The following is a 17,122-nucleotide window of genomic DNA, read 5'->3' on the forward strand; positions in this document are numbered from 1 at the left end:
AAACCTTCAGTGTTCTGTTGGGAGTCTTGTTTCTAACCCTGCCTATAATGAGATGTATGTACTGTCAGTCACCTTGATTTCATTATAATATGAGTCAGATTGTGTACGCGTGATGTGGTGTGTTTCAGGAGTACACCAGCGAGAGACTGAAGAAAACCAACGAGCTGCTGCGGGGAATCAAGCTGCTGAAGCTGTATGCGTGGGAGCACATCTTCAGGTCCAGCGTGGAGGAGACGCGCAGACAGGAGCTGAGGAACCTGCGCACGTTTGCGCTCTACACGTCCCTCTCCAGTGAGCTGCAACACACAACTACAATCATCAACATAATTTAAATAGAAAACACACAAATCACAAGATTGGAGAAAAAAAAAAAAAACATTTTTAATTTAATTTGGATTTTTACCTTCACAAGAACATGCAACAATTAAACTGAATTGTTTAAATTATTTTATATATATAAGTGTAGTGTAGTGTAGTGTAGTGTAGTGTATATATTTAGTTTATGAAGTGTATATATACATTTAGCATAGCATGTTAGAAATTCAATTACTTAAATATTTTTATATCTAAAATTATATATCTACATTTGGATTATTGCGTATGTTGTAAAACATCAAATAAAATTGCTCATCAGAAAGTTTCCCAGCTTGTTGTTTCACAGCACGTCTTGTTTTAAAGCAGCTGCTAAAGTTACAATTAAATGATTTCATGCATGAAAGTGTACACATGTAAACACATTTAAATTATGAGATTATAAATGCTAGTATTTCTTTCGTTATGTGTCCTCAGTCTTCATGAATGCTGCCATCCCAATCGCTGCTGTTCTCACAGTGAGTCACACTCTTGTTGAATGCTCCCTGGTGTGTGTGTCAGTGTGAGAGCTCTGTGTGTGTTCTGCTGGCAGATCTTTGCAGTTCACGTGCACGTGCACAGCGCTACAGACTTCGATCTGTCTCCCGCTGTGGCGTTCGGCTCGCTGTCGCTCTTCCACATCCTGGTCACGCCTCTCTTCCTGCTCTCCAGCGTCCTGCACTCCACCGTCAAAGCTCTCGTCAGGTGACCCACATCCGTACGCTTGAGGAACTAGGGATGGGCGATATGGCCAAAAAAATACATCTCGATTTTTTTAGAACATATATAGATTTTGTTCTATGTGGACATGGCCACGTTTGATCTCTTGCAGCATCTCATGAATGATACAGCACTATAAAAATGCACTAAAAATTAGAAAAACCGCCCAGCCCTATGAGGAACTACTTCTTCAAGCCTTATCGTTTCACACATTTGACCTCAAAAAAGCCTAATGTGTTGCCTGTTCTCAGTGTGCAGAAGCTGAGTGAATTTCTTGGCAGTACTGAGATCGAGATCGATCAGGATCCTGCCGGTCAAACTGCAGCAACAGAACACAACAACAGCAACATTAAGTCTGTGGTGAGTTCAGCTCCATGTCCTTCCCTGCCGCGTCTGAACTGATTTCTTACACAGAAAACAACAGAATAGACTTTAAACAAGCACACAGTGAACTATACCTTTAAGTCAGAGGAAGATCGAGTATTGCTCTTCAAGCGTTGTTTCAAAAGCATCTACACTCAACTCTAGGGCTGCGTGATTAATTAAAATAAAACCACAATCTCTGTGATTATATTTAATTGATTAAATATATTTTAAGGCAGGCAGAAATGATGATAGTATTGCAAATTTTATTTTAAATTTTTCCAAAATATTTTGTGTGTGTGCGCGCGTGTATTTTTATATTACAGTCACAATATTTCTTATCTTGTTTTTATTTAAAAATATATATATTTTCATGTATTAATAATAATTATTATAATAATAATAATTACAACAACAACAACAACAAAACTATTTAATTTAATTTTGGGCCAAAGTTTTAAACCCTACAAGCAAAGTATTTATTTGTTTATTTATTTATTTATTTATTTATTGCTATATTTATCAGAGAAATCCAAATTGGATTTATTTCCCCAGAAGGTACAGACCTACTCAACACTTTAGTAACATGAATATTATTTTTGTAAATGTATAGTTGTTAAATGTAAAATTAAATAATTATTATTAAATACAATTTTTATTGTATTTTTTTTAAATATAATTTCATATTAAAAAAATTAATATCTTTTTAATACCTAAAATGTTTTTAGTCAGTAATTTGCTTTTGTTGATAGTAATACAATTATAATTATTATTATTATTATTATTATTATTATCATCTTTTTGTATGAATAAGTCCTGCATTGCATGAATGAATAGTTGTGGTTCTCTGCTCTCAGTATGCATTACAGCTCCAGGCCAAACTGGTGAATCGTAAGAATAAAGCCAAGCAGGACGTGAACAGGAACTTTGAGCAGCAGGACCAGGAGCTGACGGCATCGGCCAATCAGAACGAGGACGTGTGCATGAAGGTTCTATTCATATGATGCATGCCTTATTGAATACTGGATGTTCTAAATATTGAATGTCTAGAACATTTATAGATTCTGTTGATGCTGATTTTTTTTAAATAATCAAAATACTTAGTATTGTTTTCTTTTTTTTCCTAGATTGTGAACGGCTACTTCACATGGACAGAGGGATGCCCGACTCTCATCAACATCGACATTAAGGTTCCTTTCGGTGAGGTTTTGTCTCACAGTTGCTGCAGATGTTAGAGAAGCACTGAGTGTATTTCCTCTGACTCCATGTGATCTGTCAGGTCAGCTGACGATGATCGTAGGGCAGGTGGGATGTGGGAAGTCCTCTCTTCTGCTGGCAGCACTGGGAGAGATGCAGAAGATTTCAGGAAACATCACATGGAACAGGTAAAGATCAACATAATGCTGTGTCATACTCTAAGATTATTAGAGGCTGTGCTTAAGTGTGACTGAAGTCATCATGTCAAAGGGCCTTGAAAGGCCTTCTTTCAGCTTGTTTATTTCATGCTAATTATTGTTAACCAAAAATAGTATTATTAATGTTATTATTAGTATTATTATTTTATAAAAATCATGCTAAAATAAACTATACATAAAACCTAAATAAATATATGTTTGAAAATTAGGCAACAAATACTAAAGCAAATAAGTTAGTTGGAGCACTGTCATTAAAAACAAACAAACAAACATAAATTGATTAAATAAATAATAAATAAATAAAATAACGGAATAGTACATAAATAACAACTAAGAAATAAATAAAAGCTAAAACTGAAATAAAAATAAATAAAACCTAAATATAAAAAACTAATAAAAATGACAAAATCACATTACGAAATTAACAAAATACTGCACTAGAATTAAAATTAAAATACAAATAATAAAAACTGTAATAAATGAATAAATATTTAAACAGTAGTACTAAAATAACTATAACCCTGGCTGGAACACTGTATTGACCAATCAGCATCTATAAATGTATAATATCTTTTTAATTCACTTAATCATTTTGCATTACATCTTTATATTTTTAAATACTGGATTGGATTGTAATCAGAGAATCTCATATTTACACTGCTTCATTTTCTCACAGTTTACCCAAGAGTGATTCTGAAGAAAATCTGAGGTACTGCAAACACACACACACACACACACACATATATATATCACATTTCTGTATTTATTCATTAAAATCATTTTCTTTTTTTGTCTTACAGAGCCCAGTATATGAGTGGAAGACAGTCGCTCAAGTAATGAAATGATCACTCAGTTTAATACTTGATCAGCTGCACAGTCTCCTCACTGCTTGTGTTTTCAGGACGAGAGGTTCGGTGGCGTACGCTTCCCAGAGGCCCTGGCTCTTAAACGCTACGGTGGAGGAGAACATCTTGTTTGACATGGCCCCCAACGAGAAGAGGTAAAGTGTCTCTGTGGTTCCCTGACGTGATCCGTCGCTGTCCTGATTCCTGTGTGTTCAGTCGTGTGAGAGATGCGTGCGAATGAGACGCTCCTCACACAAACACAATCATCCTGCTGCTGTCCCAGAGGCCACAGCAAAGTGCTTTTATCAGCCTTACAAAGAGCCGACCGGGAAAAACCAGAGGCATCTCAATGGGATTCCCAGTGCTGTCAGTCCACAGCTCGTCTGTGAGGCTTTGCTGTTATGTAAGAGGAGCTATGCTGCAGATTCTCCTTCAGTGACTGTCTTTTAATGCTGGCCGTCACATAAAACATGCTGGTTTATTCAGTGCTGTTTAAAGTTCCCTTTCAGTCGGTCATTGGGATCTTTCCTGAGAGCCCTATTATCTTCAAGTGTGAACTAAACGAGCCAATGCATATTGGTGTGCAAGATTTGCACGTCGTGCTTAAAAGCAGTTTTACTATTCACAGTTTTTTGAATGAGTTTGTTCCTGGTCTCTCCTCAGATATAAGGAGGTGATTGAGGTCTGTCAGCTGCAGCCTGATATCCACACGCTGCCGCAGGGAGACCAGACGGTGATCGGAGAGAGGGTATGTCACGTGAGTTATCATTCGTACAGCACAAACTGAGCAGAGTGCATGTTCTGCGTGTCTGTGAGCGTCTCAGTCTCTGTGCTGCAGGGCATCATTCTGTCCGGCGGCCAGCGGCAGCGGATCAGCGTGGCTCGAGCTCTTTATCAGCAGACTAATGTGGTTTTCCTGGTGAGTTCAGTCTAACGTTCAGCATCATCATCCACACATAGCTGTGTTGGTATAACCTGAGAATTCCTTCATCTGTGCTTTCAGGACGACCCGTTTTCATCTCTGGACATACACCTCAGTGATCACCTCATGCATGAAGGGATCCTCAAGTTCCTCCGGCAGGAGAAGAGGACTGTCGTGTTGGTCACTCACAAACTTCAGTATTTACCTCATGCAGACTGGGTATGAGCTTTTAACGCTGTGCAGTCATTTTACAAGTCGGCCTGCATGGGTCAAACTGTTGAATATGGGAAGAGAAATGCTTTACATACGTTCACATTAATGCATTAACTATATCAGTCTTGTAAAATGTGCTTTCATTATATCGGTCCTGTAGATTATAGCCATGCGGGATGGGACGGTGCAGACACAAGGGACCTTAAAGGACATCCAGTGTGCCGAACCTGAACTGTTTGAGCAGTGGAGAACCCTGATGAACAGACAGGACAAAGTAAAAAAAAAGAAAAACAAAAAAACACTTAAAATAAAGTGTATTTGAAGTTATGTTCTTCTAAAATAACATAATTGAAAAAATTAAATATTACATAAACATTTAATTTGATTTATTTATTTTTAAAAATTATTGTTTGATAGATGTTCTTTTATAATAAATAAATAAATGTATAAAAAATATGTATGTGTTTATAAAACATATTTCCTTGATATGATAACCTTATTAAATAAATGAACATATACACTTTATATATATATATATATAAAACAATTATAATTTTTAAATAAAATTACATATTTGATATTGTGTTGTTCTCAAATAAATAAATAAATATTTGTTTAATGAGTCATTTATTTATATTTTTCTTTGATATGATGATCTTCTAAAATAAATGTATCATTAAATATTTTTGTAATTATTTTTTTTACAAAAATGCTTTGATATGTTCTTCTAAAATAAACAAATACATATATTTTTATTAGTTTATTTATTCATAAGCATATGTCTTTGCTATGATGTTCTTCTAAAATAAACAAATACATATATTTTTATTAATTTATTTATTCATAAGCATATGTCTTTGCTATGATGTTCTTCTAAAATGAATAAATAAAATCTCTCTCTCTCTCTCTCTCTCTCTATATATATATATATATATATTTACATAATTTCTTAGGGCTATGTTTGACTAACGCAGTATCACAATATTTCCACAGGAGAACACCACAGAACTGAAGAGGAAGAGTTTCAGGCGGCCCATGTACTCTACAGATACTCTGGCCACCGAGGACGAGGATGAAGGTACAACATCTCCTTCATCCAAACATGAAACTCTGTGTCAGTGCTTGCATATCTAAATTTCTAATAGAAATGTTAGCCATACAGGATTATGCTCTATAACACCTGACAGGTGGTTGTCCTGTAACAGTCGTATCTGTGATGCTGTGCGTTTGTCTTCAGTGCTGCAGTGTGACTCTGATGTTCTTGTCTTCATATCTATGATGGCTTCCCGTGTGTGGACTTAATCCAGCTGCAGATATCACTGTTAGTGAAGTCAAAGGTCTGGACTCAACGGCATGAATACTCTGATGAATAGCATGCAGCCTGAGGATGTTTGAAACACAGTGAAGCCATTATAGTAGCTAGTCTTATGTAACACATACACAACAAAACAACGCACAAAACATTCACTACGCTTCTGTGAGCTAGAGTTATCACATTCCTGCACATGATAATGCGCTCTGCTTGAGTCTGAGACGCATGACATGCATGAAGCGTTCAGAGAAACTGATGCACCTTGTCCTTTCTCTTCCAGACCCCATGCATGAGTGCACGGAAATTAATAAATCACTGCAGTTTTTCAGCATGTTTGTTTTTCACACACTCAAACTCAAACAACAGAATGCTTTTCCAAAGTGACACACTTCTCTTTCATGTAATTCATTCCGGTTGATCTGAGTGCACTAAGTGGAATGAACAAGCTGAACTCTGCTTAACCTCCTCCAGAACGAGATTGGATGGTGTTTGGTTGTGTTTGCAGACAGTACCACCAGCACCGATGAGGACAGCCTCAGGGCGGAGCTGCGTCACAGGACCACTATCCCATGGAGCTCGTTCGCCACGTACCTGCGCGCCGCAGGTCTGCTGCTGCTGCCACTGCTCGTCCTCTCGCAGCTCACCAAACACACGCTGATGGTCGCCATCGACTTCTGGCTCGCACACTGGACGTCCCGCGTCATCGCAGCGCAGATCGAGAGCGCCGAGAGGAACTGCACCAGCACAAAGGTCAGAACACTGAAACAGCAACTTGGACAAATTAGAAAAAATAAATTGAATTATTCTCAACTGAAGTGTTGTTGTGTTAATCCATAGAGACTGTGTCACACATGCTTGAGCAAAAACACACACGCATAGTCTCTCACACACACACACACACACACACACACTCACACACTCACACACTCACACACACACACACACACACACACACACACACACACACACACACACATGTTTGTTTTTGTGTAAAGTGTGTTCATCCCATAGGTGTAATGGTTTTTATTCTGTACAAACTGTATATTCTCTGGCCCTACAACAACCCTACACCTAACCCTAACCCTCACAGGAAACTTTGTGCATTTTTACTTTCTCAAAAAAACTCATTCTGTATGATTTATAAGCGTTTTGAAAAATGGGGACATGGGTTATGTCCTCATAATGCCCCGTTTCCACCGCAGGAACTTTACCCAGGAACTAGGGACTTTGGCCTGGTCCTCGGTGTGTTTCCACCGAGTTCACCCAGCATTGGTTGAGTTCAACCACCATTTATTCGGATCAACATTTTCAAAATATTACTGTTATTGTGTCATAAAATGTAATTTTAAAAGTATTTCAGACGAGAATGTAGTTGTTTAAAACTCAAATCTGTGGTTTATTTATAAAGACAGCGCCTATTTAAAAATGTGTTTCGCCGATCTCAGAGACGGTGAGCTCCACGCGATCAGCGGGAGATCAGTCCTCATGTATCCGCCGAGAAGCAGCCTCTCCTCGGCTTGACCTTCTGATGTGTGCCGCTGGCTCTGATGTCTCTTTAGTGGTTAAACATAAAATATAATTTGTTTTGGGTAAATCTAACAGGTTATCTTTGGTCTGTATTCAATTTATCTGTATGTTAAAATGAAAATAAAAAAAGGCAAATCTATATAATATTTCGTTTCATTGTAATGGCTGTATATATATACACATATCCCTGAACTAAGTAAATTTCTGCAGCTGTTATTATGCTTAAATGAAAACGAAAGGAGGCAGTGGTATTTAATATCCTATTTTGTTTTATTGTAAATATACAGAGAGGAAAATAGTAGCCATGGTCAGCTGACTGAAGTTATCAAGTATATGCTGCTGTTTGCAGATTTACTGGATTTGCCTCGTCGCGGACATCACACTCCCGAGTCGAATGCACAAAGTCCGCACTACCGAGGATGCACGTCCAAAATCAGCGTACTTTGTATTGAGAAACGCGCGCAGACCTACGTCACCAGTCTATTTGCCTAATCTTCCCGGTACTTTACACCGCGGTGGAAACGCAGAAAGCAACAGGTCTGGGGGGAAAAAAGTTCCTGGGAAAAAAAGTTCCTGGTACAAATGTTCCGGGTAATTTCGGTGGAAACACGGCATAAGTCACCCTCTCCTTGTAATACCTGTGTCATACCCATGTCATTATACAGAGTTGTGTCCTGATATGATACAAAAACAAGAGCACACACACACACACACACACATACACACATACGCACACACACACACACACATACACACATACGCACACACACACACACACATACGCACACACACACACACATACACACATACGCACACACACATACGCACACACACATACGCACACACACACACACACACACACACACACACACATACATACGCACACACACACACACACACACACACACACATACCCACACACACACACACACACACACACACACACACACATACGCACACACACACACACACACACACACACACACACACACACACACACACATACGCACACACACACACACACACACACACACACACACACACACACACACACACACACACATACATACGCACACACATACACACACACACACACACACACACACACACACACACACATACGCACACACAAACACAAGTGCACTGCTTTAATCTCGAAGGTTTGATCGCAGCTGTTGGAGTCTCAGTCTCAATCCCAGCAGACCGTCTGTACACTACACACACAAGTCTTTAGTCTCAGCTGAATGAAAGCGTGAAGAGGTGAAAGAGTCTTCTTGTTTTCACAGAATCAGTTTCATAATAGGACAATTACCAGGAAACAATGGCAATATCATTTTAATTTCAAAGAAATGTACTGTAGTACCGTTCAAAGCTTTGGAAAAACAAACAGAAAATCTTACAGCCCCAAAGAAATACATACTTTTATTTAGTAAGAACACATTCAATTGATCAAAAATGACAGTAAAGATATTTATAATGTTACAAAAAACTGCTATTTCATATAAATGCCATTCTTTTTAACTTTCTATTCATCTGTGAATCCTGAAAAATAAAACGTATCACAGTCTCCACAAAAATATGAAGCAGTCTGTGTTGTTTTAGTACCACTGAAATTATATATATATATATATATAAAGACTCTGAAATTGAAAAATACTGAAGCACAGTTTTGAACTAGGAATTTATTTTTCCTTTCAAAAAGCTTGTACGCAGCCAACAAATTCACAGGGCAGAGCTGTCATCAGGAATCACCATTAACAGATGAAAGGATAATACAACAAAGATATCGCTTTTCTCAGCTGACATTATAACTAATATTTTATTGTGAATATGAGACAAATAATGAATGCTGTATCAAATGAAGGTAATCACACTTGCTCAGTCCATCTCTCTCTCATAAATCTCTACTACATGTAATACACTGCTTTTACTGCAGTAATACAATAAGCTTTTAATGAAGCAATTCCATGTTCCTTCGTTACTAGTTCTAGTCTGAAGTTAAGGAATTAGTTAGTCAGCTGCTAAACTATCAAACTGAGATTTGAATCCCTGGTGGAAGGAAGTAGTTCTGCACAAAAGAAAGCTTTTAAAGACACTCTGATGTTATTTCTTTATGTATTTACACACTTTATATTTGTCATTAGTTTGAGTGGAGCTGAGTGTTGTTGTTTTGTGCTTCTCTCTCAGGACTGTGAGTTCAGTCACTCGTCGTACCTGCAGGTTTTCTGCGGTCTGTGTGCTCTGGGAATCGTCCTGTGTCTCATCACGTCTCTGGCGGTGGAGTGGACGGGTTTGCGTGTTTCCCGAGAGCTTCACTGCAGCCTCCTGCGTACCATCGTCCTTGCACCCATGAGGTCTGTGTGAGTTCATCAGCTTGTGATCGTCCTCTAAAACCACACACATATACTGCAAAAAAGTTACGAATACTTGTTACTTGTGCGCAAAACTGGAATATTGCATAAAACATTTGTGAATAAAGCAAAGTTGAAGAGAACAAAATCATCAATACTAAATTACTTGAACTAAATATCATAAAGAAAAATTTAATTGGCTGCTGTTTAGTAGAAGGCACTGTATACAGTACACTAGTTTGTTTTTATACATTAAATTTCGAGCTTCAGAGCATGCAAACTTAAAGCGGTCATGTTGTCTTATTTTCAGAGCCTGCTGTTTAGGAATGCAGTTCTGGGTTTTAGTTATAAAGCAAATTGAGACTTTGCGCAAGAATTTTAGAATGACAAAACTAGCATTTCAGATGCTGTGCATTTAGAACAGTCTGTTAGTTGGTCCAGTTTTATGCTGTCTCATCGCAATGTCACATGTCTTTTTTGATGCGCAGGAAGGAATTGATTCGGTAAAAATGTTTCCATCATAGTTTATGCACATGTTTTCTTACTGGATAAGAAAATAAATCCTACTTAGTTGAGTGCATAATTTTTTTTTATTTATGTGCATCTTGCCGTTTCCATCCAGTGCTTTTTTATGCGATATCCCAAAATGCCCATAAAAAAAGTGTATGGAAACATAGCTATAGTCATATGATTGTGTCCACGCATCGCACAGGTAATTTTTTCTCGTAAATTTAATTGTTCCCAATAAATTCTAAATATTTATATTAATTAACCCGTAAAATAATTATCTGTGCGATGCTTTGACACCTAATCAGGTGACTATGTCATGTGACGAATTGACTGTTTAAATGGTGCACCTGTTGTTTTTGTTTTTAATGTAAAGCATGTAAATAAAAGCTTTTTTCACTACAATTTCGAGTGCCTTGGAGTGATTTTTTTTTTTTTTTTAAACACGTAGACTGATCTGTTTTTCCCACCAGGTTATTTGAGACAACTCCCCTGGGGAACATCTTAAACCGATTCTCAGCAGACACCAACACAATCGATCAGGTACTGGAGGATAAAGAGATTTTACATTTCACAGAAGACTCATGCATAGTGTTTGCAGCCAGGATTGGTTTGGTCAGTGTTGGAATGTGATGGACAGATGTGTGTCTGTGTGATTGCAGCACATCCCTGTGACTCTGGAGTGTCTGAGCCGCTCGACTCTGCTGTGTGTGTCCGCGGTGGGCGTCATCTCTTACGTCACGCCGCTCTTCCTCATCGCTCTGCTGCCACTGGCCGTCGCCTGCTACTTCATTCAGAAGTACTTCAGGGTGGCGTCCAGGTTAGTCACAGAGTATTCAAATAAAATAAAAAAATATATAAACAATGCCTGTGACAGATGAAGTTTACCACTGATGTCTGTAAAAATTATAGCAGCTTACCTGAACTATTTTCTTAATTTTTTTTTTTAGGTCGTAATATTTTATATTATTTCTATATATATATATATATATATATTTCCTATTATTTCCCAAAAAGTAAAACATTTTTAATAATTTTTTTTTATATTATATGTTCTAGTAACTTATTATTTTAATGATGCATTTCTTATTATTTATCTTGCATTATGAATAGTCTGTTTTCTCTGTGTCTGTGTGTAGAGATCTGCAGCAGCTGGAGGACAGCACTGAGATGCCGCTCCTTTCCCATTACTCACAGACCATAGAGGGCCTCACCACCATCAGAGCGTTCAGGTAACACACACACCCACGCACACGCACACACACTCTCACACACACACTTTCACACACACTCTCTCTCACACACACTCTCTCACACCCACACTCTCTCACACACACACACACACACACACACACACTAATGTTGAGTCAGTTATTGATTTGACACACCATACCAACTGACTTGACTGTGTTTTGTCTCAGACATGAGCAAAGGTTTAAGAAAAAACTGCTGGAACACACAGATGCGAATAACATCTCCTCCCTTTTCCTGATGGCAGCCAATCGCTGGCTGGAGGTTCGCATGGTAATGAAAACTATCATAGCATATCTAGCACAGATTTAAATTACATATACATTCAAACCAAAATGTATTCATACACCAGATATAATTTTTGATGTTTTTTTTTTTTTTTTTTTGCTAGTGGGTGCAGGACACTATAGTTTATTTATGTAAGTGAGGATAGTAAAATAAAGTAAACTGTGACATATTATACCCAACAATTCTTCATACAGTGGACTACAAATAAAACTGATAAAAATGTGGGACCAAAAATTATACATACATTTTGACCTGGCCATGTTTTGCTGAAGTGTTTTTCTCTAATTGCTAACTCAAACTTTTTACACTACATACTGAAGAAAATTAAGCATTGCTTGGTAATTGGTTGACCTAAATTGGTCTTATCTAATTGTGTAAAAAAAATGACCAGATTTGACCGGTTTAGACTCTGTACCTACAAGGAGAATTTCAGTTTGATCACTATTAATTTTAAGGAAATTAAATGAAAAACAATTTTGTATTTCATATAAACAGCTTAACAGACAAGACGGACATACCGAATTAGGAATAGAAAACATAAAGAGCTGGGTATCGTTGGCATAGCAATGGAAATAAATTCCAAACTTCTTAAGAATTTGACAGTAAATGCCAGTAAATGAATGATGAATAGAAAAGGCCCCAAGACTGAGCCTTGGGGAACACCATCAGTAACATGCGACAGCTCAGATCTGAAGTTTTTAAGTTTTACAAACTGAGTGTGGCCAGCAAGATATAATGTAAGCCAAGAAAGATAGGTGTCCATAAATCCCAGTGAGACATTGTAAACGAATGCATATTATTTTTATTTTGGCTGTGTGCAGGAGTATATCGGGGCGTTTGTGGTGCTGATCGCGGCAGTGGCATCTATAAGCAATGCTTTATGCAGTCAGCTCTCAGCAGGACTGGTGGGTCTGGGACTCACTTACGCTCTCATGGTAAACTACAGAAACAAGCCTGCTGCTCATCAGTCTTTTCTAGCGAGTGTTCCTCAATAACCGTCTCCGCTCTGCCTCCGTGAAGGTGTCCAACTATCTGAACTGGATTGTGCGTAATCTGGCAGACATGGAGGTGCAGCTGGGCTGCGTGAAGAGAGTCAGCGGTCTGATCCACACACAGCCGGAGAGCTACGACGGACTCATGAGTGAGACACTGACACAACACTGGGAAATAAGAGGGAACAGTCCTAAAAATATCAGAATAAGAAGAGGAAATTAAAATAAATAATAACAATAAAAATTATATGTTTTTAAAAAGATAATTATAAAAGTATGAACATATTGATCAAATATTCATTTCAGATCATAAGATTTATTTTTCTTTTTTTTTTTTAATGCAATGCTTTTTTGCTAATATTTTGCTATATATATATATTAGGGGTGTAACGGTACGTGTATTCGTACCGGACCGTTTCGGTACAGGGCTTTCGGTTCGGTGCACGTGTGTACCGAGTGACCGAATGCAATATTTTGTTTGAGGAACATAGGCACATTTTCGTGTTTCCAAAAGAACATATTAAGTGGCGGAAGTCTCCGCGTTCAGCGCAAATCCCGCCCTGCAGCTGATTCTAAGGCCGGTGACACACTGGCTGCGTGTCAGTTGCTTCGCGTTTTCTGTGTCTTTACACACCAGAATCGTGCTTGACGCGGCGCTGCTGTAGGTGACATAGAGGGAGGCCGCCGACAGACCAGGATCTTGTCTTCACGACAACAATATCTATACTTCATGTTGAGCATAAATATAAAGCCTACTGATAAAGGACACCGTCAACAGTATTGACGGCAAAATAGACTATGCTTGACAGGTGCAATACGCCAGTGTGTCACCGGCCTAAGGTTTTCAAAAGGCATCACGCGAGTGTGAACATCACTACAACTAGGAAAAAAACGACCGTAATTCCAACGCAGCTCTCGTCGGCATTTAAACAGACCTTTGCTCTTAATTCCGATCGGTCCAACGCAATAACGAAATCTGAGCAGGTCTAAAAACTGAAACTGTTGATGCTGCCCTTTACACTTTGGAAAAGTTATATATATTTTTTAAAATATGAGCAGGCCTACAAGCTGGGATTGGTAATGCTGCACTGTAATCATAGATATTTATTTATATTTTTCATTATATTTTATTATATGATATTGTTTTGAGACTGAGAGTATTTTATTTAGTGGAGAACTTTGCAGCAGTATTTTATTTCTTATTCTTTTTTTTATTTTATTATAAATTATATTTTATTATTTATTTTATTAAAAAGTATTTTAAAAAAAGTGTAAACAAATTGTTAAAAAAAGTTTATAGTAATAAACAACCTGCAGTTAAATTTTTGCATTTCTTTCCCTTACTGTACCGAAAATTTACCGAACCGTGACTTTAAAACCGAGGTACGTACCGAACCGTGGTTTTTGCGTACCGTTACACCCCTAATATATATATATATATATATATATATATATATTAGCAAAAAAGCATTGCATTAAAAAAAAAATTGGCATCCTTTAGGTGAGTGCATATATATACTTTCAACAAGGTGCTGAAAGCATTCCATTCCACCACATCCCAAAGATGCTCTATTGGGTTGAGATCTGGTGACTGTGGGGGCCATTTTAGTACAGTGAACTCATTGTCATGTTCAAGAAACCAAGTTGAAACGATTCGAGCTATGTGACATGGTGCATTATCCTGCTGGAAGTAGCCATCAGAGGATGGGTACATGGTAGGGGTGTAACGGTACGCAAAAATCACGGTTCGGTACGTACCTCGGTTTTAAAGTCACGGTTCGGTTCATTTTCAGTACAGTAGGGGAAAGAAATGCAAACATTAAACTGCAGGTTGTTTATTACTATAAACTTTTTTTAACAATTTGTTTACACTTTTTTTTAAATACTTTTTAATAAAATATATATAAAATAAAAAAAGAATAAGAAATAAAATACTGCTGCAAAGTTCTCCACTAAATAAAATACTCTCAGTCTCAAACCAATTTCATATAATAAAATATAATGAAAAATATAAATAAATAACTATGATTACAGTGCAGCATTACCAATCCCAGCTTGTAGGCCTGCTCCTATTATAAAAAAAAAAAAAAAAAAAAAAAAAAATATATATATATATATATTCAGCGCCCGGTCTATTTTTGCTGTGCTGCTCACGCTCAATTAAAGTGAAAGCACACTTTTGATGGACAAAATAAATATGATTTAACACAAAACGTGCTCAAAATGCACAGAATAAGCATGTCAAGAGTTTTAACAACAATGCCAGAAAAGAAAATTAAGTATAACAAATATGTATTTACCCATTTAAACTTTTTAATTAATCGTTTTGGGTGAAAGTATGGTGTATTGTTATAAAAACAAATGTTGAAAGAATTATACCCATTGTTTGAAATGGTTATACTGTCTGCCGAACATGCTTTGCAACCGCTGCTGTGATGCTGTACTTATACGCTTCCAGTGTTGATACTCGCGAGAGTCTGCTGCTGCAGTGACGATGTAGTTGCGCGGACGTGCTGCTCTGCTTTATATTTATGCTCAACATGAAGTATAGATATTGTTGTCGTGAAGACAAGATTATGGTCTGTCGGCGGCCTCCCTCTATGTCACCTACAGTAGCAGCCGCGCGTCAGGCACGATTCTGGTGTGTAAAGACACAGAAAACGCGAAGCAGACGTCACGCAAATGACACGCAGCAGAAACGCCACGCTCACGCCACGCAGCCAGTGTGTCACCCGCCTTAGAATCAGCTGCAGGGCGGGATTTGCACTGAACACGGAGACTTCCGCCACTTAATATGTTCGTTTGGAAACACGAAAATGTAGCTATGTTCCGCATACAAAATATTGCATTCGGTACACACGTGCACCGTACTGAAAGCCCTGTACCGAAACGGTCCGGTACGAATACACGTACCGTTACACCGCTAGTACATGGTGGTCATAAAGGGATGGACATGGTCAGAAACAATGCTCAGGTAGGCCGTGGCATTTAAACGATGCCCAATTGGCACTAAGGGGCCTAAAGTGTGCCAAGAAAACATCCCCCGCACCATTACACCACCACCAGCAGCCTGCACAGTGGTTACAAGGCATGATGGATCCATGTTCTCATTCTGTTTACGCCAGATTCTGACTCCATCATCTGAATTTCTCAACAAAAATCGAGACTCATCAGACCAGGCAACATTTTTCCAGTCTTCAATTGTGCAATTTTGGTGAGCTCGTGGAAATTGTAGCCTCTTTTTCCTATTTGCAGGGGAGATGAGTGGTACCCGGTGGGGTCTTCTGCTGTTGTAGCCCATCCGCCTCAAGGTTGTGCGTGTTGTGGCTTCACAAATGCTTTGCTGCAGACCTCGGTTGTAATGAGTGGTTATTTCAGTCAAAGTTGCTCTTCTATCAGCTTGAATCAGTTGGCCCATTTTCCTCTGACCTCTAGCATCAACAAGGCATTTTCACCCACAGGACTGCCCCATACTGGATGTTTTTCCCTTTTCACACCATTCTCTGTAAACCCTAGAAATGGTTGTGCGTGAAAATCCCAGTCACTGAGCAGATTGTGAAATACTCAGACCGGCCCGTCTGGCACCAACAACCATGCCATGCTCAAAATTGCTTAAATCACCTTTCTTTCCCATTCTGACATTCAGTTTGGAGTTCAGGAGATTGTCTTGACCAGGATCACACTCCTAAATGCATTGAAGCAACTGCCATGTGATTGGGTGATTAGATATATATATATATATATGCTAGTTCATATTCATTCAGAGGGGAAAAAAACAAACAGACATAAGAGCATTTTGAGGAACATAACATTTCTTTATATATGAAATAAATAATATTTGAAAAGCATATATATATTCTTTAATATATATAAAACAAATATTTTAACATGATTTATATACACACACGCAGGTGCATGTCATGGAAATGTTCATTTATTTCAGTAATTCAACTCAAATTGTGAAACTCGTGTATTAAATAAATTCAATGCACACAGACTGAAGTTTAAGTCTTTGGTTCTTTTAATTGTGATGATTTTGGCTCGCATTTAACAAAAACCCACCAA

General features: G+C 38.0%; 1 protein-coding gene across 4 annotated transcripts in view; it reads left to right on the forward strand.

The window, feature by feature from the left end:
- The window catches only part of abcc8b (ATP-binding cassette, sub-family C (CFTR/MRP), member 8b), a 28,922-nt gene that overhangs the window by 7,670 nt on the left and 4,130 nt on the right, over positions 1–17,122 (forward strand). Inside the window, exons 11-34 of one of the 4 annotated variants that reach the window (XM_059505923.1) lie at positions 129–291; positions 790–830; positions 905–1,056; positions 1,323–1,431; positions 2,292–2,423; positions 2,562–2,634; positions 2,714–2,819; positions 3,526–3,558; positions 3,650–3,682; positions 3,751–3,849; positions 4,358–4,451; positions 4,533–4,613; positions 4,698–4,835; positions 4,990–5,103; positions 5,823–5,907; positions 6,137–6,166; positions 6,647–6,891; positions 9,856–10,022; positions 11,000–11,069; positions 11,189–11,346; positions 11,666–11,758; positions 11,948–12,050; positions 12,887–13,000; positions 13,086–13,206. In XM_059505923.1, coding sequence (XP_059361906.1) covers positions 129–291; positions 790–830; positions 905–1,056; positions 1,323–1,431; positions 2,292–2,423; positions 2,562–2,634; positions 2,714–2,819; positions 3,526–3,558; positions 3,650–3,682; positions 3,751–3,849; positions 4,358–4,451; positions 4,533–4,613; positions 4,698–4,835; positions 4,990–5,103; positions 5,823–5,907; positions 6,137–6,166; positions 6,647–6,891; positions 9,856–10,022; positions 11,000–11,069; positions 11,189–11,346; positions 11,666–11,758; positions 11,948–12,050; positions 12,887–13,000; positions 13,086–13,206 — 2,554 coding nt within the window. The remainder of the gene's footprint in view (positions 1–128; positions 292–789; positions 831–904; positions 1,057–1,322; positions 1,432–2,291; positions 2,424–2,561; positions 2,635–2,713; positions 2,820–3,525; positions 3,559–3,649; positions 3,683–3,750; positions 3,850–4,357; positions 4,452–4,532; positions 4,614–4,697; positions 4,836–4,989; positions 5,104–5,822; positions 5,908–6,136; positions 6,167–6,646; positions 6,892–9,855; positions 10,023–10,999; positions 11,070–11,188; positions 11,347–11,665; positions 11,759–11,947; positions 12,051–12,886; positions 13,001–13,085; positions 13,207–17,122) is intronic. The other 3 variants (XM_059505924.1, XM_059505925.1, XM_059505926.1) reach the window with 3 other exon arrangements.

This window comes from Carassius carassius, chromosome 23 (genome assembly GCF_963082965.1).
Source record: "Carassius carassius chromosome 23, fCarCar2.1, whole genome shotgun sequence".
NCBI lineage: Eukaryota > Metazoa > Chordata > Actinopteri > Cypriniformes > Cyprinidae > Carassius > Carassius carassius.